This window comes from Bufo gargarizans, chromosome 6 (assembly GCF_014858855.1).
Source record: "Bufo gargarizans isolate SCDJY-AF-19 chromosome 6, ASM1485885v1, whole genome shotgun sequence".
Taxonomy (NCBI): domain Eukaryota; kingdom Metazoa; phylum Chordata; class Amphibia; order Anura; family Bufonidae; genus Bufo; species Bufo gargarizans.
The window spans coordinates 28,049,028-28,076,975 of NC_058085.1; the positions used below are offsets into that span (position 1 = coordinate 28,049,028).

General features: G+C 45.8%; 1 protein-coding gene across 1 annotated transcript; it reads right to left on the reverse strand.

Moving 5' to 3' along the window:
* LOC122941909 (oocyte zinc finger protein XlCOF22-like) lies at nucleotides 1-27,948 on the reverse strand. Its single transcript, XM_044299407.1, has 3 exons — nucleotides 27,339-27,948; nucleotides 24,092-24,130; nucleotides 1-2,213 (listed from the first exon to the last, which is right to left on the reverse strand). Exons 1-3 carry the CDS (start codon nucleotides 27,946-27,948, stop codon nucleotides 943-945), a joined length of 1,920 nt encoding a protein of 639 aa, XP_044155342.1. The 3' UTR covers nucleotides 1-942.

Here is a 27,948-nt window from a genome sequence, read left to right on the forward strand (position 1 = left end):
CACAGGTGTTTTTTTTTTCCTTTCTCTGGATCATCTTGCAGGATAACAGGCCGAACTGGATGGACAATTGTATATTTTCGGCCTTATATACTATGTAACTATGTACCAAGTGGTATACCTATCACTAACACTTCTATTCCACTAGCACCTCAAGTTCTTCTTTTATTTTGGATAAATCATTCCCTAGGATCTGATTTACCCTTGCTCTTTACTCTTTCTCCAAATGTAAAAAGCCAGCTTCAGATTTTTGGCATGGCATATGGTCATGCCGTCAGGTCTCAAAATTTTGGGAAAGTCTGATAGTATGTCAGGACATACTGGTCGATCAACCTCCCCCTCAAACATTGTTGTTTTACTATATTCGCTTTCCAACACACCAAGCTACTCGCCCTCAAAATGTTCCTCTCTTCCTCCACTCAATATTGCTGGTGGCCAAAAGAGTAGTATTACACCACTGGCTCTCCAGCTTAATGCCAGACGTATCAACAGTGATTTCACAACTGAAGATACAGTTCTGTATGATCAGATCGAGGCAAAAAGGCACAAAAAGAGCTCTGCTACTAAATTCTTTCGAAAATGGAAGACTTTTCTGACCACACATTTCATCCTCTCTGAAATAGTCAAACCATTTCAGTATACCTCCTGGTACATTATCTCCTCTTTATAAAAGGTACTTTGAGCGCTCTTCAAACTTAACCTTCCCTTTCCCTCCCCTTTTTATGTTTTTTCTTTTATCATACTATTATTATATTTTATAATATGCTGATTGCTAGAAACCCATTTTTATCAGTTGCTTCATGATATAGATGGACTATTTCAAACAATGTATAATTCCAGAAATCTTGTTATAATTCCCTCCCCTTTTTTATTTCTGTCCCTGTTTTAAAAATGTAAAATGTTTCAATAAAAAGAATAAAAAAACAAAACACATAAGGGAGGTCACTAAAGGGCTAAGCATGGCTTCTCTCTGTGAGTTTTTTTATGTGTAACAAGAGTTGATTTCTGCTTAAAACATTTTCCACATTCTGAGCATGAAAATGGCTTCTCACCAGTGTGATTTCTCTGATGCATAACAAGAGCTGATTTCTGCTTAAAACATTTTCCACATTCTGAGCATGAAAATGGCTTCTCCCCTGTGTGATTTCTGTGATGTATAACAAGATCTGATTTCTGCTTAAAACATTTTCCACATTCTGAGCATGAAAATGGCTTCTCCCCTGTGTGATCTCTCTGATGGAAAACAAGAGCCGATAGCTGCTTAAAACATTCACTGCATTCTGAACATGGATATGGCGTCTCTCCTGTGTGAATTCTCTGATGCCCAACAAGAGCTTGTTTATGCCTAAAACATTTCCCACATTCTGAGCATGAAAATGGCTTCTCTCCTGTGTGAGTTCTCTGATGTACAACAAGACATGAATTATTGTTAAAACATTTCCCACATTCTGAACATGAAAATGGCTTCTCCCCGGTGTGATTTCTCTGATGTACAACAAGAGCCAATTTCTTCTTAAAACATTTCCCACATTCTGAACATGAAAATGGCTTCTCTCCTGTGTGAGTTCTCTGATGTACAACAAGATATGAATTATTGTTAAAACATTTCCCACATTCTGAACATGAAAATGGCTTTTCCCCGGTGTGAACTCTCTGATGTACAACAAGATCCAATTTATGCTTAAAACATTTTCCACATTCTGAACATGAAAATGGCCTCTCTTCTCTGTGAGTTTTTTGATGTGTAACAAGAGCTGATTTCTGCTTAAAACATTTCCCACATTCTGAACATGAAAATGGCTTTTCCCCGGTGTGAACTCTCTGATGTACAACAAGATATGATTTCTGAGAAAAACGCTTACTACATTCTGAGCATGAAAATGGCTTCTCTCCTCTGTGAATTCTCTGGTGTTTAACAAGAGATGAATTATTGATAAAACATTTTCCACATTCTGAACATGAAAACGTCTTCTCTCTTACATAAGCTGTTGGATGTTTAGCACCTCTGCTGTGACTTGTATTCTGTGTTACAGTCTGTGATGAATCAGAAGATCGGACCCGTTTAAAAGAATCAAATGATGCATTGTTGCTGAGATTGGATGAAAATATATCTTGGATATTGGTATGCTCTTCAAATGTATCTCGTGTGATACCACGTTCATCTACTTCAAAATCCGAAGATACCAGATGTTTCTCTAAGTTCCTGGTACAGTCATCTGCCAAGAACAAAAGACATTTTATTATTGATGAATAATATACCAAAATATTCTATTTAAATTTTATTACATTTCAGTATAAAAAATCCACATAAAAGGTATGGCACAAAATACAAGAATTAACTGACTAAAACAGTGGTGGCCAAAAAGATCACAATCTAATAGTAGACCGAGGGGCATAACTAGGCCAGGTTGGCACCCATCATGAGTAGAGTTGAGCGAACACCTGGATGTTCGGGTTCGAGAAGTTCGGCCGAACTTCACGGAAATGTTCGGGTTCGGGATCCGAACCCGATCCGAACTTCGTCCCGAACCCGAACCCCATTGAAGTCAATGGGGACCCGAACTTTTCGGCACTAAAAAGGCTGTAAAACAGCCCAGGAATGGGCTAGAGGGCTGCAAAAGGCAGCAACATGTAGGTAAATCCCCTGCAAACAAATGTGGATAGGGAAATGAATAAAAATAAAAATAAAAATTAACCAATATCAATTGGAGAGAGGTCCCATAACAGAGAATCTGGCTTCACGTCACCCACCACTGGAACAGTCCATTCTCAGATATTTAGGCCCTGGCACCCAGGCAGAGGAGAGAGGTCCCGTAACAGAGAATCAGTCTTCATGTCATAGCAGAGAATCAGGCTTCACGTCACCCACCACTGTAACAGTCCATTGTCATAAGTTTAGGCCCAGGCACCCAGACAGAGGAGAGGTTCATTCAACTTTGGGTAGCCTCGCAATATAATGGTAAAATGAAAATAAAAATAGGATTGAATGAGGAAGTGCCCTGGAGTACAATAATATATGGTTAAGGGGAGGTAGTTAATGTCTAATCTGCACAAGGGATGGACAGGTCCTGTGGGATCCATGCCTGGTTCATTTTTATGAACGTCAGCTTGTCCACATTGGCTGTAGACAGACGGCTGCGTTTGTCTGTAATGACGGCCCCTGCCGTGCTGAATACACGTTCAGACAAAACGCTGGCCGCCAGGCAGGCCAGCACCTCCAAGGCATAAAAGGCTAGCTCTGGCCACGTGGACAATTTAGAGACCCAGAAGTTGAATGGGGCCGAACCATCAGTCAGTACGTGGAGGGGTGTGCACACGTACTGTTCCACCATGTTAGTGAAATGTTGCCTCCTGCTAACACGTTGCGTATCAGGTGGTGGTGCAGTTAGCTGTGGCGTGTTGACAAAACTTTTCCACATCTCTGCCATGCTAACCCTGCCCTCAGAGGAGCTGGCCGTGACACAGCTGCCTTGGCGACCTCTTGCTCCTCCTCTGCCTTGACCTTGGGCTTCCACTTGTTCCCCTGTGACATTTGGGAATGCTCTCAGTAGAGCGTCTACCAACGTGCGCTTGTACTCGCGCATCTTCCTATCACGCTCCAGTGCAGGAAGTAAGGTGGACACATTGTCTTTGTACCGTGGATCCAGCAGGGTGGCAACCCAGTAGTCCGCACACGTTAAAATGTGGGCAACTCTGCTGTCGTTGCCCAGGCACTACAGAAAGTAGTCGCTCATGTGTGCCAGGCTGCCCAGGGGTAAGGACAAGCTGTCCTCTCTGGGAGGCGTATCGTCATCGTCCTGCATTTCCCCCCAGCCACGCACCAGTGATGGGCCCGAGCTGCGTTGGGTGCCACCCCGCTGTGACCATGCTTCATCCTCATCCTTATCCTCCTCCACCTCATCCTCATCCTCATCCTCCTAGTCCTCCAGTAGTGGGCCCTGGCTGGCCACATTTGTACCTGGCCTCTGCTGTTCCAAAAAACCTCCCTCTGAGTCACTTCGAAGAGACTGGCCTGAAAGTGCTAAAAATGACCCCTCTTCCTCCTCCTCCTCCTGGGCCACCTCCTCTTCCATCATCGCCCTAAGTGTTTTCTCAAGGAGACATAGAAGTGGTATTGTAACGCTGATAACGGCGTCATCGCCACTGGCCATGTTGGTGGAGTACTCGAAACAGCGCAACAGGGCACACAGGTCTCGCATGGAGGCCCAGTCATTGGTGGTGAAGTGGTGCTGTTCCACAGTGCGACTGACCCGTGCGTGCTGCAGCTGAAACTCCACTATGGCCTGCTGCTGCTCGCACAGTCTGTCCAGCATGTGCAAGGTGGAGTTCCACCTGGTAGGCACGTCGCATATGAGGCGGTGAGCGGGAAGACCGAAGTTACGCTGTAGAGCAGACAGGCGAGCAGCGGCAGGATGTGAACGCCGGAAGCGTGAACAGACGGCCCGCACTTTATGCAGCAGCTCTGACATGTCGGGGTAGTTGTGAATGAACTTCTGCACCACCAAAGTCAGCACATGCGCCAAGCAAGGGATGTGCGTCAAACTGGCTAGTCCCAGAGCTGCAACGAGATTTCGCCCATTATCGCACACCACCAGGCCGGGCTTGAGGCTCACCGGCAGCAACCACTCGTCGGTCTGTTGTTCTATACCCCGCCACAACTCCTGTGCGGTGTGGGGCCTGTCCCCCAAACATATGAGTTTCAGAATGGCCTGCTGACGTTTACCCCGGGCTGTGCTGAAGTTGGTGGTGAAGGTGTGTGGCTGACTGGATGAGCAGGTGGAAGAAGAGGAGGAGGAAGCTGAGTAGGAGGAGGTGGCAACAGGAGGCAAAGAATGTTGCCCTGCGATCCTTGGTGGCGAAAGGACGTGCGCCAAACAGCTCTCCGCCTGGGGCCCAGCTGCCACTACATTTACCCAGTGTGCAGTTAGGGAGATATAGCGTCCCTGGCCGTGCTTACTGGTCCAGGTATCTGTGGTTAGGTGGACCTTGCCACAGATGGCGTTGCGCAGTGCACACTTGATTTTATCGGATACTTGGTTGTGCAAGGAAGGCACGGCTCTCTTGGAGAAGTAGTGCCGGCTGGGAACAACATACTGTGGGACAGCAAGCGACATAAGAGATATGAGCTGTTTGAAGCTGTCTGTGTCCACCAGCCTAAATGACAGCATTTCATAGGCCAGTAGTTTAGAAATGCTGGCATTCAGGGCCAGGGATCGAGGGTGGCTAGGTGGGAATTTACGCTTTCTCTCAAATGTTTGTGAGATGGAGAGCTGAACGCTGCCGTGTGACATGGTTGAGATGCTTGGTGACGGAGGTGGTGGTGGTGTTGGTGGTACATCCCCTGTTTGCTGGGCAGCAGGTGCCAACGTTCCTCCAGAGGCGGAGGAAGAGGCCGAGGCGGCAGCAGCAGAAGAGGCCGAGGCGGCAGCAGCAGAAGAGGTAGCAGGGGGAGCCTGAGTGACTTCCTTGTTTTTAAGGTGTTTACTCCACTGCAGTTCATGCTTTGCATGCAGGTGCCTGGTCATGCAGGTTGTGCTAAGGTTCAGAGCGTTAATGCCTCGCTTTAGGCAAACCACTCGGGTCTTGTCGTCAGCACATTGTTTGAAGAAGTGCCATGCCAGGGAACTCCTTGAAGCTGCCTTTGGGGTGCTCGGTCCCAGATGGCGGCGGTCAGTAGCAGGCGGAGTCTCTTGGCGGCGGGTGTTCTGCTTTTGCCCACTGCTCCCTCTTTTGCTACGCTGTTGGCTCGGTCTCACCACTGCCTCTTCCTCCAAACTGTGAAAGTCAGTGGCACGACCTTCATTCCATGTGGGGTCTAGGACCTCATCGTCCCCTGCATTGTCTTCCACCCAGTCTTGATCCCTGACCTCCTGTTCAGTCTGCACACTGCAGAAAGACGCAGCAGTTGGCACCTGTGTTTCGTCATCATCAGAGACATGCTGAGATGGTATTCCCATGTCCTCATCATCAGGAAACATAAGTGGTTGTGCGTCAGTGCATTCTATGTCTTCCACCGCTGGGGAAGGGCTAGGTGGATGCCCTTGGGAAACCCTGCCAGCGGAGTCTTCAAACAGCATAAGAGACTGCTGCATAACTTGCGGCTCAGACAGTTTCCCTCGTATGCATGGGGGTGATGTGACAGACTGATGGGCTTGGTTTTCAGGCGCCATCTGTGCGCTTTCTGCAGAAGACTGGGTGGGAGATAATGTGAACGTGCTGGATCCACTGTCGGCAACCCAATTGACTAATGCCTGTACCTGCTCAGGCCTTACCATCCTTAGAACGGCATTGGGCCCCACCAAATATCGCTGTAAATTCTGGCGGCTACTGGGACCTGAGGTAGTTGGTACACTAGGACGTGTGGCTGTGGCAGAACGGCCACGTCCTCTCCCAGCACCAGAGGGTCAACTAACACCACCACGACCATGTCCGCGTCCTTTACTAGATGTTTTCCTCATTGTTATCGTTCACCACAACAAGAAAAATATTATTTGGCCCAATGTATTGAATTCAAATTCAGGCCTTTTTTTAAAGACACCTAACACTATCTGGCTATCTATTTAGGTACCGTATTACACTAATACAGGCACAGCAGTAACCACAGATTTAGCTGACTATAAATTTGAGGCCTATTATTTAGGCGCTGGGTGACAGGTATACGTTTACAGACAGAATTAGACTGGGCTATGCACAGTAGCGTGTGTGAAGTTATTGAGAATGACCCTATCTGCACCTTGAATCTAATATACCCTTTTAGGGATAAATTTAAAGTAGGCCTGATACAGCAGAAACCACTAATTTAGAGAATTGCTAAATTGGGAATTGTATTTCAACCCAGAAAAAAAAAAGTGCTTTGACGACACTAAATAACTTGCCCAGCCACAGCAATAACCACAGATTTAGCTGACTACAAATTTGAGGCCTATTATTTAGGCGCTGGGTGACAGGTATACGTTTACGGACAGAAGTAGACTGGGATATGGCCAAAAAATAACCACACTATTGATGGTTAAATGCACTTGGTGACAGGCTCAGCTTGCCCCTGATGTCGTATATGGCCAAAAAATAACCAGACTATTGATGGTTAAATGCACTTGGTGTGACAGCTTGACCCTGATGTAGGATTTAGCCAAAAAACTTGTTGGCAGCTTGTGCTGGCGCACCACAAGACACAAAATGGCCGCCGATCACCCCAGAAAAAAGTGACTGAAAAACGCTCTGGGCAGCCTAAAAACAGTGAGCAATTCAATAGCAGCAGTTCAATCATCCACAGCTGCAGATCTATCTCTGAATGAAGTCTTTTGGAGGAGTTAATCACTGCCTAATCTCGCCCTAACGTTGCAGCTGCAACCTCTCCCTATACTGATCAGAGCAGAGTGACGTGCGGCGCTACGTGACTCCAGCTTAAATAGAGGTTGGGTCACATGCTGCACTGGCCAATCACAGCCATGCCAATAGTAGGCATGGCTGTGACGGCCTCTTGGGGCAAGTAGTATGACGCTTGTTGATTGGCTGCTTTGCAGTCTTTCAAAAAGCGCCAAGAAAGCGACGAACACCGAACCCGAACCCGGACTTTTACGAAAATGTCCGGGTTCGGGTCCGTGTCACGGACACCCCAAAATTCGGTACGAACCCGAACTATACAGTTCGGGTTCGCTCATCCTTAATCATGAGCAAATTCCCTGCAACCTCCACCCAATCAGTCATTTTAAATACATATAAATAAAACATTTCCTAGCACTGGACAAGAGGCGCTGAATGTCCCCTTAGTTTCCCACACCATAGTTATCTACCCTAAGAGTCCCTTTCACAGTAGAATTCCTGTTTAGTGTACTCAGAAGAATGCCCCCTTGATGTCTCCAAAAGGTACTTATGCCCCCTTAGTGCCCCCACACAATAGTTATGCCCCTTACAATAATACTTCTCCTTAGTGGCCTGACAACTATGCCCCCTTTGGGCACCTCCTGCAGTAGTACTGTCCCTTAGTGCCCCCCTTTATATCAGTGAAGCTCCTATACTATGAATAAAATTAATAAAGTAATACCGAGCACATCATGCTCTTCCCAGCAGCAGACGTAATGTGATGACGTCATCTCTCCTGCTGAGCTGAGGAGAGCGCACAGGCCGGGGGATTATCTCAGGTCTGTGCGCTCTCCCTCTCAGCCCAGCAGGTGCAATGACATCACTGTATCACACCTGCTGCTGGGGAGAGTGCAGGCCGGGGAATGAGACCTGGACTATAATGGATGACAGATACAGCAGCTGGACTCGGAGGGAGGAGAGTAGAATGGACAGTAGGAAGCACAGTCCTGTCACTCTCAAGTAAACAAACTGGAAGGCGCGCTCCATAAAATCATCTTTTTTTTCGTGGATTAATATTAAGGGCCTGCGATTCATATATAAACACCATCCAATGATAATGAAAATTGCATCACTACAGATGAACTATTTCTTGAAATTTATTTCAGGTGTAATTCTGATGAATCAATCAGAAGAGTCAATTAGGGAATGTGAAATAATATGTGATCCAGTATTACTTGGTGTTTAATGTAGAAGATTTATTATACTGCACACGGACACCATTTATACTGATACAAAAGGGCAATGGAAGGTACCAACGGCCATCTGATCAATGATTGCTCATAAAATCTGTCAGATAATCTGTTGGTGTAAATGCACCTTTAGATTTAAACAGCAGATCTTGATGATTTGCTCGCCCAAATGCATTCAGCATGGCAGAACATTCCTCAGACCATCATTAACCCCTTAGTGACCAGCCTGTTTTGGGCCTTACTGCCCAAGGGTTCTTCTTCCTTTTTTAATTGTCGCGTTCCTTATAATTTTTTGTGATTTTTTTTCCAGGGATCGACCGATTAACGGTTTGGCCGATATTATCGGCCGATATTCATGTTTTTGCAAGTTATCGGTATCGGCATCTAAACTACCGATACCACCGATAATGCTTATGGCGCCCGCCGCATGTGCCCGCCCGAAGTCTGAGTCCGGCCATGTCTTTCGGCTGCCATTGCCAACTATCGCGGGAGTACAGGAGAGACTACGCTTGTGGGCGTGCCTGCCTGCAACGTGCCGAACGGAACTCCATAGCAGACGCTGACGTCATTGGAGGAGGTCAGTGTGTAGGGCAGAGGCGAGAACCAGAGTGCCTGCGTCTGCCACCATTACAGTCTAGACTCTATACAGTTGTGCCATGGTAAAATAAATACGTGTGCCGTCATAGTTTGTTACCTACAATCTGAATCACCTTATATACCTCAGGCTTATATACTATTATACAGTGTGTTATATCATGTATTCTATAACTCGACCGTGCTACATCATACACAGTGCCACATTATATAGTATGTAATTGTATTGTAATGTGTGCATGATGTAGTATGAGGTATATATGATACATATACAGGGAGTGCAGAATTATTAGGCAAATGAGTATTTTGACCACATCATCCTCTTTATGCATGTTGTCTTACTCCAAGCTGTATAGGCTCGAAAGCCTACTACCAATTAAGCATATTAGGTGATGTGCATCTCTGTAATGAGAAGGGGTGTGGTCTAATGACATCAACACCCTATATCAGGTGTGCATAATTATTAGGCAACTTCCTTTCCTTTGGCAAAATGGGTCAAAAGAAGGACTTGACAGGCTCAGAAAAGTCAAAAATAGTGAGATATCTTGCAGAGGGATGCAGCACTCTTAAAATTGCAAAGCTTCTGAAGCGTGATCATCGAACAATCAAGCCTTTCATTCAAAATATTCAACAGGGTCGCAAGAAGCGTGTGGAAAAACCAAGGTGCAAAATAACTGCCCATGAACTGAGAAAAGTCAAGCGTGCAGCTGCCAAGATGCCACTTGCCACCAGTTTGGCCATATTTCAGAGCTGCAACATCACTGGAGTGCCCAAAAGCACAAGATGTGCAATACTCAGAGACATGGCCAAGGTAAGAAAGGCTGAAAGACGACCACCACTGAACAAGACACACAAGCTGAAACGTCAAGACTGGGCCAAGAAATATCTCAAGACTGATTTTTCTAAGGTTTTATGGACTGATGAAATGAGAGTGAGTCTTGATGGGCCAGATGGATGGGCCCGTGGCTGGATTGGTAAAGGGCAGAGAGCTCCAGTCCGACTCAGACGCCAGCAAGGTGGAGGTGGAGTACTGGTTTGGGCTGGTATCATCAAAGATGAGCTTGTGGGGCCTTTTCGGCTTGATTATGGAGTCAAGCTCAACTCCCAGTCCTACTGCCAGTTTCTGGAAGACACCTTCAAGCAGTGGTACAGGAAAACAGTACACCTCTCTGAACAGTGTCTGGGAGGCTGTGGTTGCTGCTGCACGCAATGTTGATGGTGAACAGATCAAAACACTGACAGAATCCATGGATGGCAGGCTTTTGAGTGTCCTTGCAAAGAAAGGTGGCTATATTGGTCACTGATTTGTTTTTTTTGTTTTTTTGAATGTCAGAAATGTATATTTGTGAATGTTGAGATGTTATATTGGTTTCACTGGTAAAAATAAATAATTGAAATGGGTATATATTCGTTTTTTTGTTAAGTTGCCTAATAATTATGCACAGTAATAGTCACCTGCACACACAGATATCCCCCTAAAATAGCTAAAACTATAAACAAACTAAAAAGTACTTCCAAAAATATTCAGCTTTGATATTAATGAGTTTTTTGGGTTCATTGAGAACATGGTTGTTTTTCAATAATAAAATTAATCCTCAAAAATACAACTTGCCTAATAATTCTACACTCCCTGTAACACACTGTATATGTGTTATATGAGGTATATAACACAGTATATGATAGTATACTATTATCAGGTATATAAGGACTCTAAGGAGTGCATGATAAAAGTATGACCGAGGTATATGATATATAACACTGTATATGTGTAATATAATGAGGTATATAAGGACTCCTTATATACCTCATTATATTACACACATACAGTGTGTTATATTATATCATATACAGTGGAGGAAATAATTATTTGACCCCTCACTGATTTTGTAAGTTTGTCCAATGACAAAGAAATGAAAAGTCTCAGAACAGTATCATTTCAATGGTAGGTTTATTGTAACAGTGGCAGATAGCACATCAAAAGGAAAATCGAAAAAATAACTTTAAATAAAAGATAGCAACTGATTTGCATTTCATTGAGTGAAATAAGTATTTGAACCCCTACCAACCATTAAGAGTTCTGGCTCCCACAGAGTGGTTAGACACTTCTACTCAATTAGTCACCCTCATTAAGGACACCTGTCTTAACTAGTCACCTGTATAAAAGACACCTGTCCACAGAATCAATCAATCAAGCAGACTCCAAACTCTCCAACATGGGAAAGACCAAAGAGCTGTCCAAGGATGTCAGAGACAAAATTGTAGACCTGCACAAGGCTGGAATGGACTACAAAACCATTAGCAAGAAGCTGGGAGAGAAGGTGACAACTGTTGGTGCGATTGTTCGAAAATGGAAGGAGCACAAAATGACCATCAATCGACCTCGCTCTGGGGCTCCACGCAAGATCTCACCTCGTGGGGGGTCAATGGTTCTGAGAAAGGTGAAAAAGCATCCTACAACTACACGGGAGGAGTTAGTTAATGACCTCAAATTAGCAGGGACCACAGTCACCAAGAAAACCATTGGAAACACATTACACCGCAATGGATTAAAATCCTGCAGGGCTCGCAAGGTCCCCCTGCTCAGGAAGGCACATGTGCAGGCCCGTCTGAAGTTTGCCAATGAACACCTGAATGATTCAGAGAGTGACTGGGAGAAGGTGCTGTGGTCTGATGAGACCAAAATAGAGCTCTTTGGCATTAACTCAACTCGCTGTGTTTGGAGGAAGAAAAATGCTGCCTATGACCCCCAAAACACCGTCCCCACCGTCAAGCATGGGGGTGGAAACATTTTGCTTTGGGGGTGTTTTTCTGCTAAGGGCACAGGACAACTTATTCGCATAAACGGGAAAATGGACGGAGCCATGTATCGTGAAATCCTGAGCGACAACCTCCTTCCCTCTGCCAGGAAACTGAAAATGGGTCGTGGATGGGTGTTCCAGCACGACAATGACCCAAAACATACAGCAAAGGCAACAAAGGAGTGGCTCAAGAAGAAGCACATTAAGGTCATGGAGTGGCCTAGTCAGTCTCCGGACCTTAATCCAATCGAAAACCTATGGAGGGAGCTCAAGCTCAGAGTTGCACAGAGACAGCCTCGAAACCTTAGGGATTTAGAGATGATCTGCAAAGAGGAGTGGACCAACATTCCTCCTAAAATGTGCGCAAACTTGGTCATCAATTACAAGAAACGTTTGACCTCTGTGCTTGCAAACAAGGGTTTTTCCACCAAGTATTAAGTCTTTTTTTGTTAGAGGGTTCAAATACTTATTTCACTCAATGAAATGCAAATCAGTTGCTATCTTTTATTTAAAGTTATTTTTTCGATTTTCCTTTTGATGTGCTATCTGCCACTGTTACAATAAACCTACCATTGAAATGATACTGTTCTGAGACTTTTCATTTCTTTGTCATTGGACAAACTTACAAAATCAGTGAGGGGTCAAATAATTATTTCCTCCACTGTACCTCGCTCATACTTCATCATACACTCCTTAGAGTCCTTATATACCTGATAATAGTATACATATACATAACATATACTGTGTTATATATACCTCATGCTATTATACATATATACAGTGTGTTATATATGTATTATAATATTATATACCTCATACTACATCATACACGCATTACAATTACATACTATAATGTGTGTATGATGTAGTATGAATATGAGGTATATAATACACACGGTATATGTATAATAGTATGAGGTATATATATATAACACACATTATACACTAACCTAAAGAATTATTAGGAACACCATACTAATACGGTGTTGGACCCCCTTTTGCCTTCAGAACTGCCTTAATTCTACGTGGCATTGATTCAATAAGGTGCTGATAGCATTCTTAAGAAATGTTGGCCCATATTGATAGGATAGCATCTTGCAGTTGATGGAGATTTGAGGGATGCACATCCAGGGCACGAAGCTCCTGTTCCACCACATCCCAAAGATGCTCTATTGGGTTGAGATCTGGTGACTGTGGGGGCCATTTTAGTACAGTGAACTCATTGTCATGTTCAAGAAACCAATTTGAAATGATTCGAGCTTTGTGACATGGTGCATTATCCTGCTGGAAGTAGCCATCAGAGGATGGGTACATGGTGGTCATGAAGGGATGGACATGGTCAGAAACAATGATCAGGTAGCCCGTGGCATTTAAACGATGGCCAATTGGCACTAAGGTGCCTAAAGTGTGCCCAGAAAGCATCCCCCACACCATTACACCACCACCACCAGCCTGCACAGTGGTAACAAGGCATGATGGATACATGTTCTCATTCTGTTTACGCCAAATTCAGACTCTACCATTTGAATGTCTCAACAGAAATCGAGACTCATCAGATCAGGCAAAATTTTTTCAGTCTTCAACAGTCCAATTTTGGTGAGCTCATGCAAATTGTAGCCTCTTTTTCCTATTTGTAGTGGAGATGAGTGGTACCCGGTGTGGTCTTCTGCTGTTGTAGCCCATCCGCCCCAAGGTTGTGCGTGTTGTGGCTTCACAAATGCTTTGCTGCATACCTCGGTTGTAACGAGTGGTTATTTCAGTCAACGTTGCTCTTCTATCAGCTTGAATCAGTCGGCCCATTCTCCTCTGAGCTCTAGCATCAACAAGGCATTTTCGTCCACAGGACTACCGCATACTGGATGTTTTTCCCTTTTCACACCATTCTTTGTAAACCCTAGAAATGGTTGTGCGTGAAAATCCCAGTAACTGAGCAGATTGTGAAATACTCAGACCGGCCCGTCTGGCACCAACAACCATGCCACGCTCAAAATTTCTTAAATCACCTTTCTTTCCCATTCTGACATTCAGTTTGGAGTTCAGGAGATTGTCTTGACCGGGGCCAAAACCCTACATGCATTGAAGCAACTGCCATGTGATTGGTTGACTAGATAATCGCATTAATGAGAAATAGAACAGGTGTTCCTAATAATTCTTTAGGTGAGTGTATATTATGTATACTATTATCAGGTATATAAGGACTCTAAGGAGCGTATGATGTAGTTATGAGCGAGGTATTATACACTGTATATGTGTAATATGAGGTATGTATAAGGCCTCATGTACATGACCTTGGTGTGTTTTGCGGTCCACAAATCGCGGATCCGCAAAACACGGATGGCGTCCATGCACGTTCTGCAATTTGCGGAATGGCACGGACACTCAGCCTTTAATATAACTGCCTATTCTTGTCCACAAAGCGCAGAAAATAGGACAGGTTTTATATATATATATATATATATATATATATATATATATATATATATATATATATATATTTGTGGTCGAGGCTAAATACGAGACTAGGGCAGAGTGCCTGCCTGGAACCTAACCGGCTGGGGTGTGCCTGGAGCCGGGTATGAGAGTAGCCTAAAAGGGGGCTACCCCAAGGAAGACCCTTGAATGAAGGGAATGGGTGGGTGGGACAAAGAACCGGAACGCCCACTGTGATGAGGTAAGTGGGGGTTTAAGAAGGCTCAAGCCCCTCCCACAAATGCAGGCTGACCTTCAGCCTTTCCAACTTGTGGTCGAGGCTAAATACGAGACTAGGGCAGAGTGCCTGCCTGGAACCTAACCGGCTGGGGTGTGCCTGGAGCCGGGTATGAGAGTAGCCTAAAAGGGGGCAAAAATGACAACAATAGTTAAGGTGTAAGACTTTATTACCTTATAACACCAAAGACCGAAAAGCCAGCGAAATCTCCACCTGCGGGTTAGGTATGTACCTGGCGAAGCAAGACGAACGCCATCTCCCCATCTTCCGGATGACATGGGCGGGGACCCCCCGCCGAGAAGCCGCGGAGGCGGCACCAATGCGGAAGGAATGACCGGATATCGTTCCTGAGTCCAATCCCAAGCCAGCCGCCACCGTGCGGATGTGGCCGATGAATTGCGCCGTGGTGAGAGCTCCCTTCAGATGGGGTAGCAGAGGGCTGTGAGGTGGCTCCATCCGGAGGGCGAGGATGAGCCGGTCAAATACCTGTATCGGACACCATTCATTGCTAGTGGGAAAGAACTGGACCTCCACCGGGGGCCAGTTTGACTGGTTTTGGTGGTAATTATCTTCCGCGCGTAATGGTCAATCCCCCTCACCAGCTGCTCTCTGTGCAGGCTGCACTGTCCCGCCGAACCGCACGTGAACTCGCCCGGCCTAAGGAAGCCATAAAATGCTAAGTACATGGCAGCTTTGATGACCAAGCTGGGAAAGGGCCCAAAAGGAGCACCATCCAGGGCTGAAGATAATTTCCGGAACATTTCCCCCGTGATGCCCTGTCTGCGGGACGGGGCATTGGGCCCGCCCTTCTGGACCCCTCGCAAGGTGGCCTTGACCGCATGTGCAGAAAGAATGGACCCGCCCCCCGGATTGCGGAGCATGGTGTGGTGCTGCACGCCCGCTAGGTACAACTTAATGGTGTTGTAGGAGAGGTGTAACTGGTGGTGACAATGGGCGATGAAGGCCATGATGTAGGGAATGTCTTCCAGGCCAGCCTGCGGGTGCAGGCGTGAGAACTCCTGGAAGGTTCTTAGGCCTGAAAGGTAGTTCCTGGCCATGTTGGGGGCAAGGGACTGCTGCGCCAGGTCCCTTGCTGACGCGATGAGTACGCCTAGTCCATTGTCAGGGAACTGAAGGGCGGGGTGGGAAATCTGCGTGGCTCGGCCTCAGGCATTACCTGGAAGAAAAGTTCGAAATTAAACCTTGACAGCGCGTCGGCTGCTATATTTTTCTCCCCCGGGATGTGGCTACAATGCACGTGGAAGTTATGTGACAGGGCCAGCCAAACCAGCTGGCGCAACAGCGCCATGATTTTGGGGGACTTGGCCCTGCCCTTGGCCAATATGTCGACCAAGGCCTGGTTATCTGTCACAAACATCACCGGCAAGTTGGCCCAGAGGTTGCCCCAAAGCCTGAGCTGCTGCCACAATGGGGTATAACTCCAACAAAGAGGAGGTGCGGATGGATTCAGCCTCCTCTAAGATGGCGCTGGGCCAACGATCTGCTAACCACTGGGAACCCCAAATGGCAGCGTAGCTGCAAGATGCCGCTGCGTCTGAAAAAATAGTCGGGCAGGAGGAAGACCAAGGTGACACAAAAAAGGAGACACCGTTCCACCGGAACAGGAACAGCTCCCACATAGCCAGGTCCGCCATGGCCTGGCCGTCCAAACGGATGACGCTGTCCTGTTCGGGTGCCGAGGGAAGAAGCTGGAGTAGCCTTGACACGAAGGTTCTCCCCTGGGGCATAATCCTGGAGGCAAAGTTGAGCCGCCCCAGAAGAGACTGCAACTCGACTCTAGTGAGGCATCCCGTGGCTGCCGCATGGGAAATGACCTCCCGACACTGATCGAGTTTCTCCTCTGGTAGGCTGGCTTGCAACAGAACCGAATCCAGGATGATGCCCAAGAATGATACCCCCGTGGCCGGACCCTCAGTCTTAGCATCCGCGACCGGAACAGCCAGACTGGCAAACAATTCGAGGAGGATGGAAAGTATGCCGGACCCGCTCTGTGGATCCTCGACAACAAGAAAATCGTCAAGGTAGTGAATGACCGACCGGAGGCCCCCGTGATGGATCAGGATCCAATGTAGCGCCTTGGCCAGCTGGTCGAATAACCACGGGCTACTCTTGGATCCAAACGTGAGCCTGTTGGCAAAAAAATACTGGCCGTCCCACTCAATACCGTAGAACTGCCATAACTGCGGCAGGATGGGAAGGAGTTTAAATGCATCTGCAATGTCAACTTTTGCCAGCCAAGCGCCCCTACCATGCGACAGGATTGCCTGGATGGCGTCGTCCACCGAGGAATAACGCATGGAAAATTCTTCTGAGGGGATCAGAGAATTGAGGCTTGGAACACCGGACACATGGGGGGCGGACAGATCATAAATTAATCTTTTTTTATTGGTGTTTTTCTTTGCTACCAGGCCGATGGGGTTAATGCGCCATGAGGAAAATAGAATGCGTGGGAATGGGCCTATGAGGAATCCCTTGGATACCTCCGACTGGAGCAATTCGCTGGTTGCCGGTGGGTCCAGGGTGGCGGACAGCAGATTCTTGCCCTCCCAGGGCACCTGTGGCAGAGCGATGAGCCCTGTGTGGAACCCCTTGCGGAAGCCTGCCAACAAGAACGCCACGAAGTTCTGATCGTGGTGGTCGCGAAGGAGTGCCGCCAAGAGGTCCACGTTGATGTCCGCTAGTCAGGAACCCTTGGAAGACTTCTTCGGGCAGGCGGACCGTGGGTGGGCCCTGAAGCACAGGGAGCAGACATGGAGCGATCGGCAGCTGGCATAAGAGCACCCCCCTGAATTAAAGTTATTGCAGACCTGGCTCTTCCCCAGGTAGACAATGGGTCTGCCGAGCTTGTCTGTGGAGGGGTTGGAAGGAAATGATCCAGAGGTCCCCGGGATGGGCCTGTCCGAGACGGGTGCGCGGTATTGGGGCACCATTCAGAGGAGTGGAAAATCGACTGACATGTCGCACAGTTGGGAGCCCTGAGGCCAGCGAAGTGACGGCAGAAAAGCTCAGTATCAATCAAGGACCAGCTGGTGACATACTGGAACTGGGCCAGGGCTGCCGCCGCCTTAGCTGCAAAGGAACGGTGGTAGTCATAGAAGGCCGACCCACCGTATTTGTGCCCCAAGTCAGTGACTAGGTACAAATAGCTGTCCAGCTCCTCTCTTCTCTCTGGCTGCGCGGTGCAAACGACGTCCCTGAAGAGGCTGAAGGCCAGGACAAATTCCGGGATGGACAACTTGCGGTTGAGCCGTGAGTCCTTGGCCCGAAGGACCACCGACACATCACCACAGTTGATGACCCGGTTTTCGGGCACATCTTGAGCGGCAATGAGGATTGATGCCAAATTGACATCTTTCCCCGCCAGGATGTCTCTTTTAAGGTTGTCAGGGATGAAGTGAGAGGGGGACACCTGTGGAATGGGTCTTGGCGTACCTGTAGCCAGCCAGCCTGATGTAGATGGGGTCATCAGCGGAAGGGGAGCCGGGGGTACCACGGGTGGCCAGGCTTCAAGCTCCGAAACTCTAGCCCGAACGTCCGCTACCGAGTCCACCAGGGAATTCAGGGTTGCCTGCAGCTGCACCAGGGACAACTGGATGGCCGACGCCTCCGGTTGCACGGCCGTGGTGCTAGGGCTGGTCATAAGCAGTTTATACAACTCTGCCTTTCTAGCGGTGGCCGGGTGTGGAATGCCCCTCCGGTTTAACTCGGCCAATAGCTTCGGGATGGTCCAGCTCCGAAGGGACGAGGGACCCGCTTGGCTTGATGCGATCGAGCCGGAGATGGAAAGGCCGTCCTCCATATCCGAGGCTCGAGACATGGCAGAGCAGCTAAAAATATATAAGGTATGACAAATAAAAGGAGAAAGGGAAGGGAGAGAGAGAAAAAAAAAACGAAGGTGATGACGTACTTGGAGGTTAAATTGGTGCACGACAGAGAGACACGTACCGGTAACGGAATTCGGAAGATGGTTCCGACGAACCTGGCCTATCCGAACAGATGAAGGTAATTAACGCATGGCTATGACTGGATTGGGACCGAGGTGGTGCCAGCACGAACTTACCTGCACAGGACCGAAAAAAGGAACGGAGAACTGGGAACAAAACTCCTGTAAATAGAGCAACAGGCGAAACATTTGAAAGTGCAGAGGCCATGGGTGTCCCCCAACCTGCGAAACCAGGCGAACTGGCCAGGCTGGGGCCCACCCTAAGGCCAAGTGACCATCCGAGCACATCGGATCGGACACCTGACTGAAGAGAGCCGTCTGGGCGAACCAGGCGGTTTGACAGGAGAGAAGGCGCGTAGCCCTGAAAATGAAGGCTGCGCGAAGCAGCGGCCCGCGAAGGGCAGTGGTAAGCCATGAACTTCGGATTTACGGACAGCAAGGAAGCCCAGGGGAGAAGCCGAAGATGGCCGCCTAAGGAGACCTTGAGCCGAAGGACAGGTGCGTGAACCCGTGTGTGAGACAAGACACGTGAAGACCTGGGCGTACCAGGAGTGAGCCGAGCCCCGAGCGTACCAGGGGAGGCGGGGGGGCCACCAACCGTGAGCGGCCACCTGACTGTAACCGGCATATAATGACCTGGTGACCTGACAAAACATGATAGCCTGGGCGAACCAGGGAAACTAGACCCCTCAGATGTGACCAGCTGGCCGAAGTGGGAAGGAGCCAGACTGGTCCCAGGAGGACCCCTGAATTAAATTATGAATAAATTTTTTTTTTTTTTACTATATGGCGGGTTTCCAGTACCTAATTTCCCCTTTTTTTTTTTTTTTGTTACTATATGGCGGGTTTGTCTGTGAATCCATCTTCTTCCTTTTTTTTTTTTTTTTTTTTTTTAACTATATGGCGGGTTTCCAGTACCTAATTTCCCCTTTTTTTTTTTTTTTTTTTTTTGGCAGTTGATTAGCTATTGAATTCTATGGTGGTTTAATTCTAACCTATTTATTCCTATAGCGGTTCGTATCATTACAGTTTATATATATATATATATATATAGGGCTTGGTTGAAACGTTTGTTTTACATTTTATTTATTGTTTATATTTTTTTCCCTGCACTGATAGCAGGTTTAGAACAATCAAGGCCGATCTGCCCAGGGCCCTGCCCTGTGGGCCAGGACCGTACAGACCCCAGGAGAACTGTCCCCTCTCTCTCTCTCTCTCTCTCCACATGCAAAATCAATGTGAGCATGGGATCTGCAACTGCAAAAACAAAGAGTACATCAAATCTTTGGACCCATCTAAGAATTAATCATGTTGAATTATTTAATGATGCAGAAAAAGAAAGGGAATCATCTCAAACACCAACTTTACTCTAGCTAAAAATAAAAGACCTATTTCAGAAACGCACAAAGTGGCAAAAGTCCGATGAAAGATCCCAACTTCTGGACAGAGCAATCACAGAGATGATGGTTACGGATAACCAGCCATTTACAATGGTGTCTAACTCTGGCTTTAGGCGCTTAATGTCCATAGTTGAGCCAAGGTACACACTGAAAAATGAAAAGTTTTACAGAACAGAAATGCTGCCAAAGATTCATCACAAGGTGGTTCAGAAAGTGAAAACAATGTTACAACCAGAGGACGCTGGCAATTCACTCTCATTCACTACTGACTGCTGGTCTGGATCAACAGAATCACTAATGAGTCTTACGTGTCACTTCATTGATAATGGATGGACAAAAAGGCAGTTGGTGTTGAACACAAAGGCGATGCAAGGATCCCACACTGGCGAGTACATTAGAGAAATGTTTCTAGGCATGCTTGATGACTGGGGGATAACCAAAGATCGAGTGCTGCTTGTGCTTTGAGACAGTGGAGCAAACATGGTGAAAGGAATGAAGCTTGCTGAAGTGTCAGATCTCAGCTGCATGGCACACACCCTGCAACTTGTAGTAAATGATGGTCTGTCAAGCCAGAGAGCTGTGATCGACATAATTGCCATGCTAAAGAAGTGCACAAGTCATTTCCACCATTCATTCATTGCCAAGCACCGAATGAGGTGCATTCAGTCAGACCTTGGCCTGCGCCAAAACAGCCTGATTCAGGCTGTTCCAACACGGTGGAACTCCACACTCCATATGCTACAAAGAATGCTGGAACAAAAGCGAGCTCTTAGCATCTACGCTGGTGAACATGGAGGATATTCTTGCCCTAATGCTGATCAGTGGGAGATTGTAGCAAATCTGATTCAGACCCTCCTCCCAATAGAGGAAGTGACCAAAGAGGTTAGCCATAACGACTCAAGTGTGTCATCCGTCATTCCATGTGTGAGAGTGCTGAAGATGCTTCTTCAAGAGAATGAAGGGCTCACTACACGAGGCATTAAAACGCTTAGGGAGGTCATGAAGGAAAGCCTCAACAAACATTTTTTGAAGTATGAAGAGAATATAAACGTAGTGTTGGCATGTCTTTTAGATCCTCGATTCAAACATCATGCTTTCTCTTCTGATAATGTATTGAGCAAGGCAAAAGAATGGCTGACAGAAGATATGCGAAAGGAGTTGCAGGTTCCAGAAAGGTCACATCTGGAAGAGCCTGAAGTTACTAGTCTGGAAGAGCAGGATGAAGATGCAACAGAAACCTATAAATTCCCAAAAAGGAAACACATGGAAAAAAGGCTTAAACATGGCCAAATTGATGCCATGTTCAGCCTTCTATTGGGGCCTCATGTAGAGAATTCTCTAACTATACCAAAAGTCTGCCTTGATGATGAGCTTCATCTTTATTTGAAAGAACCAGTGATCAATAGAAAGGACAATCCACTTGAGTGGTGGAAAGAAAATGAGGCACGCTTTAAAACCCTTGCTTCTTATGCCAGAAGATACCTTTGCTCTCCACCCTCCTCTGTACCTAGTGAGCGTGTATTTAGTGAAGTGTCAGCAATCTACGAAAGAAACCGAAGCCGTTTAACAGGAGAACATGCAGAAATGTTGTGCTTCTGCACTACAATGTACTCCTTCTCAACTGGAAGTATTAAAGAAATTCTAAATATTCTCTCATTGTGTACCAAGGCGGATGAAAGGATAAATTCCAGCACTGGATAAATTTACCGTTGCACTTGCATTGTATTTATTTTTAATTTTATATCACAGGTTTCATCTTGTGAACATCACCTTCCACCATAACAGGTTGACATGTTTCGAATGTCCAGGAGGTTACAACTTGGGGTACTTTCACACTTTTGTTTTTCTTTTCCAGCATAGAGTTCCATCACAGGGGCTCTATACCAGAAAAGAACTGATCAGTTTTATCCTAATGCATTCTGAATTGAGAGCAAGCCGTTCATGATGCATCAGGATGTCTTCAGTTCAGTCTTTTTGACTGATCAGGACGTAGCAGCATGCTACGGTTTTATCTCTGGCCAAAAAAACTGGCGACGGAACTGCCTACCGGATTTCTCTGCCGCAAGTGTGAAAGTAGCCTAAGAATGCTACAGTTTGAAACATGTCAACCTGTGGTGGTGGGAGGTGAATCAGGTGATGTCCACATTTGAACATTGTTGTTCTTTCTTGTTAGTTGTTACCTTTGACTGATATTTAAAAAAAAAAGAAAAAGAAGTGGTACAATTTGTTGTATTTGACTCATATCACCAATGAAAAAGAAAGATTTACAAAAAAATCTAAATGTTAACAATAAACATGTTAATCTAACAGCAGATTTGTGTAGGATTTTTTTATTTAAAAATAAAATAAAAAATGCACAGAATATCGGTATCAATTATCGGCTATAGGCCTGAAAGCTCCAGATTATCGGTATCGGTCCTAAAAAATCTATATCGGTCGATCCCTATTTCTTTCTATGGAGTTGTGTGTGGGTTTGATTTTTGCGGGACGACTTCTATTTTTAATTGGTATTATTTTGGAGCAAATGGCGTTTTTTGATCGCTTGTTATTACGTTTTTTTCCGTGGCAACTAAGAATAATTAGCAATTATGGTTTTTTTTTGGTTTTTTTACGGTGTTCACCGTAGGGGATAATTTATGTAATATTTGTGAAATATGCGTCATTATGGACATGGAAATACCAAACATATGGAGGAGATTTTTATTTTTGCTATTTTTATTTACTGAAAAGCGTATTTTCAATGGAAATAAAAGCATAATTTTTTAATGGGATTTTTTTTACTTTTTTAATTAATTTAATAGTCCCAAAAGGGGACTATAACAGACAGCTTTTTGATAGATTTTAAAATGCAATGCATTATCCCTATAGTGAATTGCATTTTAATGTCAGTGCTATTCTGACATTGACCAGCAGCGCGCCAGAGAGGAGCAGCCTCCTGGTAATTACTCTAGCCTAGTCTGGGGCCTACACGAGACCACAGCCAGCCTTCACACACATCGGCATTTACGGGGTGCCGATGGGAGACAGAGGGAGTCCCCTCCCTCTGTCAGCACTTTACATGCGGCAGGCCCACGGCATATAAAGTGTTAAACAGCCTGGATTGGCACTGCTTCCAGTCTGGGCTGTTAGAGCAGGGCCGGGGCTCTCTTGTGAGAGCAGAGATCCCACTCCCCTCTGAACGGGGGAACCGTGCAGCAATTAGACTGGGCAGCCGTAAAAAAAATGGCGGCTTAGCCTAAGGCCCTTTAGTGACCGCTGTAAAAAGGCATATGGGTGGACACTAAGGGGTCAATAACCCCATTGATCGCATGTCAAGGCGTGTAGGTGAATTTATTCATGCACATGTAAGAAATAAAGATTTTTAAGAATTTTTGGGAAAATGATGTAAGCCATATATTGTATTGGTATCCTGTTCTCAGCAACTTCCTGGTAATTAGTGCCTATACTTGTCCTCTCAAAGCCAGTGTGAGCGAGTACTGTCTGTCTGGACAACCGGCCATTAGCATCAAAGGTACTGTACTGTACTGTAAATTATCTAAAGAATGTCTGACAATTGTCCAGCAGGAGGTACATGGCTAGTGGGGCAGGAAATTGCTAGAAAACCATGAGGAACAACCAAAAAGATGTGTCCAAGCCATATTCTAGACAATGCTAGGACTGGCTGTTAGGAAGGAAGGAAGAAGCGAAGAGGCAGAAGAGAGAAGGAGAAGAGAAAAGAAAAGTGCAACAGAAGAGGAAACCTGGAGGGGCCAGAGCAAAGATCGGGACTGGAGAGACACGAGAAGACCTCTGTATAGTAACTACACTGTACTGTAGAGGGATAGGAATTTGTGCTTTAGTTATCAAATGGTCTTGGGAGTAACTTTATTATTAGTAGTAATTATTAGTAATTGTTATTGTGTACAAGTCTCTCCGTATGTGAGATTTATGTTTGTTCCTTTATACTCTCATATATACTCATCAATAATAATAATAATTGTAATATCATTATTCCCACATTGCACAATATATCTATTTTTTGTATTTGTATAAGCAGAATCTGTGAGTCTTCTCTGCTTTACTTAGTGGTCACTACTCACCTGGGCGGTTATCTGTAGGAATGTCCTCTGTACTCTGCTCATTGCCCCTCACATCTGTCTCTGTAGGATTAATATTGTTCAGATCTTCACCCGGATTCACAATCTGTGAAAGAAATATTGTAGAAGTCATCAGACAGTTGGAGAAGTCGTGTGGAAGGTTTTATATGACCTGAAAAGATCAGTAATTAGAATGAGGACCAAAAATGACCGGACAGCAGGAGTCATCTGACCCAAATATCTGCAGGTCTCCTGTATAAATCCAATCTGATTGCTTCGTTATTCCAACCAGTTTACAATGCAGGGAGAGCAGCCCTTATATTCCATCCCTAACATTACATTGTGTATATAACATTACATTGTTTGTGCACCTGTTGCCCTTGATGGCCGCCCCAAGGCTGTGAAGCCGGTAAGCCAAAGTTCTTTCGATCCGTGGCTTGTTTACCTCCTCGGAATGGGCATAATTATCTGCTCTGCTGCAGCCAATGACTGGATTCAGGGGTAAGATGTCCACAAGAGACACATCACCACTAAAGCCAGTCATTGGCTGCAGTAAAGCAGGTGACCATGCCTGTGCCAGCGAGGGAGCAAACAACATTTACTGGAAGATGGGCACACAGGAGCTGGCACACATAACCAGAGCTAAGGGTAGCAGGTACGTATGACTCTTTCCATAGTAGAGGCTGCGGACACATGTGAAGAGTTACTTATTCCTGAACAAACCCTTTAATGCTGTCTTCCTGTTCTGTCTAGAAGTTTTGGTATGTAAAGGAATCCCAGCGGACCAGAGTTTCTTCAATCAATATTCTTTATATTTATTCCATAAGTAGGTACAATAAAGGACGCGTTTCGGCCCGTCCAGCCTTCATCAGCAAGCACAGGAGAAATGATACAAATCACGTTTTAATGTTTAAATGATACAAATCATGTTTTTTTTTTGTTTTTTTATAACATTTTATTGATATTTTATCAAAGCATGTTGTTCCAATAATTTCTCAACCATCGTTCTTGTACAAATGCAATCATAGATGTACAAAATCCAGATACATTTCCACTGTTATACAAGTGTGGCATATATGCAAGTGTAAAATGCATGCTTCTAACATTTATTATCCCATCCACCCCCCCACCCTCAACTTCTCTCTGGTTGTGTCTCATTGCACCTTCCCTTCTACTGTTCGTGTCTTTACTCAATCACTTTCAAATTCCCCAATGTCCCTCGTAGATCCTTATTCAGGTACCACTCTGTATATCTAAAATTCTTCATAATCTTCTGGATATCCTCTTCTGATAGATTTTTACTAATAAATTGTTTCCACTTGTTTAAGAAGTGAGTCGACGTGCTATTTTTATGCGATTCTGCCTCTAGTTGGTCCATCAACAAGAAATGTTTCATCTGACCTACAAATTCAGTCATAGACGGAGTTTCCTGATCTAGCCACTTATTGAGCAAGCACCTCAGCGCTACCAACAGCGTCCCGTCTACCAGTCTTGGTACCCTTAAATGCTCTTCATACACATGAAAGAGCACCACTTGTGGTTCACAAACTAGGTCAATATTCCATGTTCGTTTAATCCACGTGAGCACCTCCTTCCAATATGTTTATGTGTTTTTTGACATTTCCACACACAGTGGTCTAAAGTAGCCTTTGGCTCTTTACACTTAGGGCACATCACCAATCTATTAGGATAGGCACTATTCTGAGGTATATTAAAGGCGTATATGGCCCTATGGAGTAGCTTAAACTGGGTTTCCCTCCACCTTTCACACGACACCGCCTTGCGCACTCTCAACCATCCATCTACCATCTTGTCCTTCCATTCCGATGCACCTAGGAGTGGCTCCCATTGCTGGAACAACTTGACCTCCGTTCTCTTGTCCTCCCTTTCTCTAATCTCCCTATACACCTCAGCTAGGGACATTTTGCGTTCCTTGTTCTTCAACAAGTTGTCAAATTGGTTCAAGGCCCCCTCATTTTTCAAATCTTTCAGCCTATTTTTGCAAAAGTGCATTACCTGCAAATAGGGTAGGACCTGGCCTCCAGGGAGAGCATATTTTTCTTGCATCTCGCTGAAGGTCAAATATCTAGCCTCTTTGTCATGTATTATCTGTCGCATGGATGTTATCCCCTTGTGCCTCCATATTTTAAACAATTTATTGGATCGCCCTGGTTCAAACTCAGGGTGTCCAAGTAACAACATATGCTTAGACGCTAAAAAGGACAGCCCGTAAATCTTTCTCATCTCCTTCCAGGTTACTATTGTGTCCCTTATCACCACTGAGTTTTTCAAATCTGGATGTAATAATGCCAATCTGGAGTGTAAGAGGCCTCCCAATTCACAGCCTCCAGCTAACTCCTTTTCCAATACCACATTCGAATAGTGTGCCGTTTGATTGATCCAGTCCCTGCAGTGACGAAATATCCCCGCAAGATTATACCGCCTTATGTCTGGGAATTGTACTCCCCCCGCCTTCTGTGCCCGCCATAACGTTTTCATACCAATACGTGCCCTTTTCCCAGACCAAACAAAATCTACGAATGCCCTGTTAAGTGCCATTATATCTTTATGACGCAAAAGAATCGGTATTGTTTGCATCGGGTACAGCAGTTTTGGAAAACTTATCATCTTTATTAGGTGGCATTTCCCCAACATTGATAGGGGTAAACTTCTCCATCTACCTAATTCCTGCTGGATTTTACGGATTAATGGTGTGTAGTTAAGAGCATATAGGGAGTGGGGGGACCTGCCTATTTTTATTCCAAGGTATGTAATATAATCCCTTGCCACTTTGACTGGAACCTGGCGTAAGTCATCTGACTTCCTCTCTACTTGTCCCTTTAGGTATAATAGTTCACATTTAGCAATATTAACTTTAAAACCCGAATACCCCCCAAACTCATCTAGTGCTCTAAAGATTTTTACTAAATCTTTTTGAGGATTAGCTAGGTACATTATTATATCATCCGCGAATAGGGACGTAAAGACTACTTTTGTTCCTACTGTGATCCCTTCAAAGACCTCTTTCGATTCTAGATATCTCGCCAATGGCTCCAGTGCGATTCAAATAACTCTGAGCAAACGTTAGAAAACTCTCGCCTCTTCTTCTGCACCTCTGCTGAATAGTCCCCAAAAATTAGTACTTTCTGGTTTCTGATTTCCAGCGCCGCTTTTTGGCGCTTGTACATGCGCAAGATCGCCGTCTTATCTGTAAAGTCTAAATATTTGACTATGACTGGTCGCGGCCTACTCATGAGTGCAGACGGTGCCTTCTGATTGCGCTCCACACCACCACGCAGGTCTGGGCCTATGCGATGTGCTCTCTCTACTTTGCATGTGCCCTCCAGCCCCAAAGCTTTAGGGATGTCATGCTCACAAATGCGCATCAGATCTTGAGCCGGGATTGATTCCTGCAGGCCCAGAATGCGCAGGTTGTTCCTGCGCGACCGGTTTTCCAGGTCATCTACTTTTACTTTAAGGGCTTTGGTGTCACTTACAGTTTTCTCCAGGAGCGCCTGTAGGTCAGAGCATGATTCCTCCAGCGCATGTATTCTGGCCTCTGCGCCGTCGAGCCTGTTGCCATGTTCAGCTGTGGTCGCCTGCAGGGATTGAAGCGTCTGCCCGACCGTGCTCGCCAATGACTCCTGCAAGTCCGGTAATATTCGGTTCGCAACCTCGATTGCTAACCTGACATAATCCACCTGCGGGTCTCCTCCCTGAGTCTCAGGCTCTCCATGTGTGAGCCGATCGCACTGCTCACTCAGCTGCTCGGGCGGGAAAGATTCGTCCTCCTCTGCCTCATGTTCCCGCGCTGCAGGCTTTCCCAGCTTCTGGGCTTTTGTCTTATTCCTCGTCCCCAT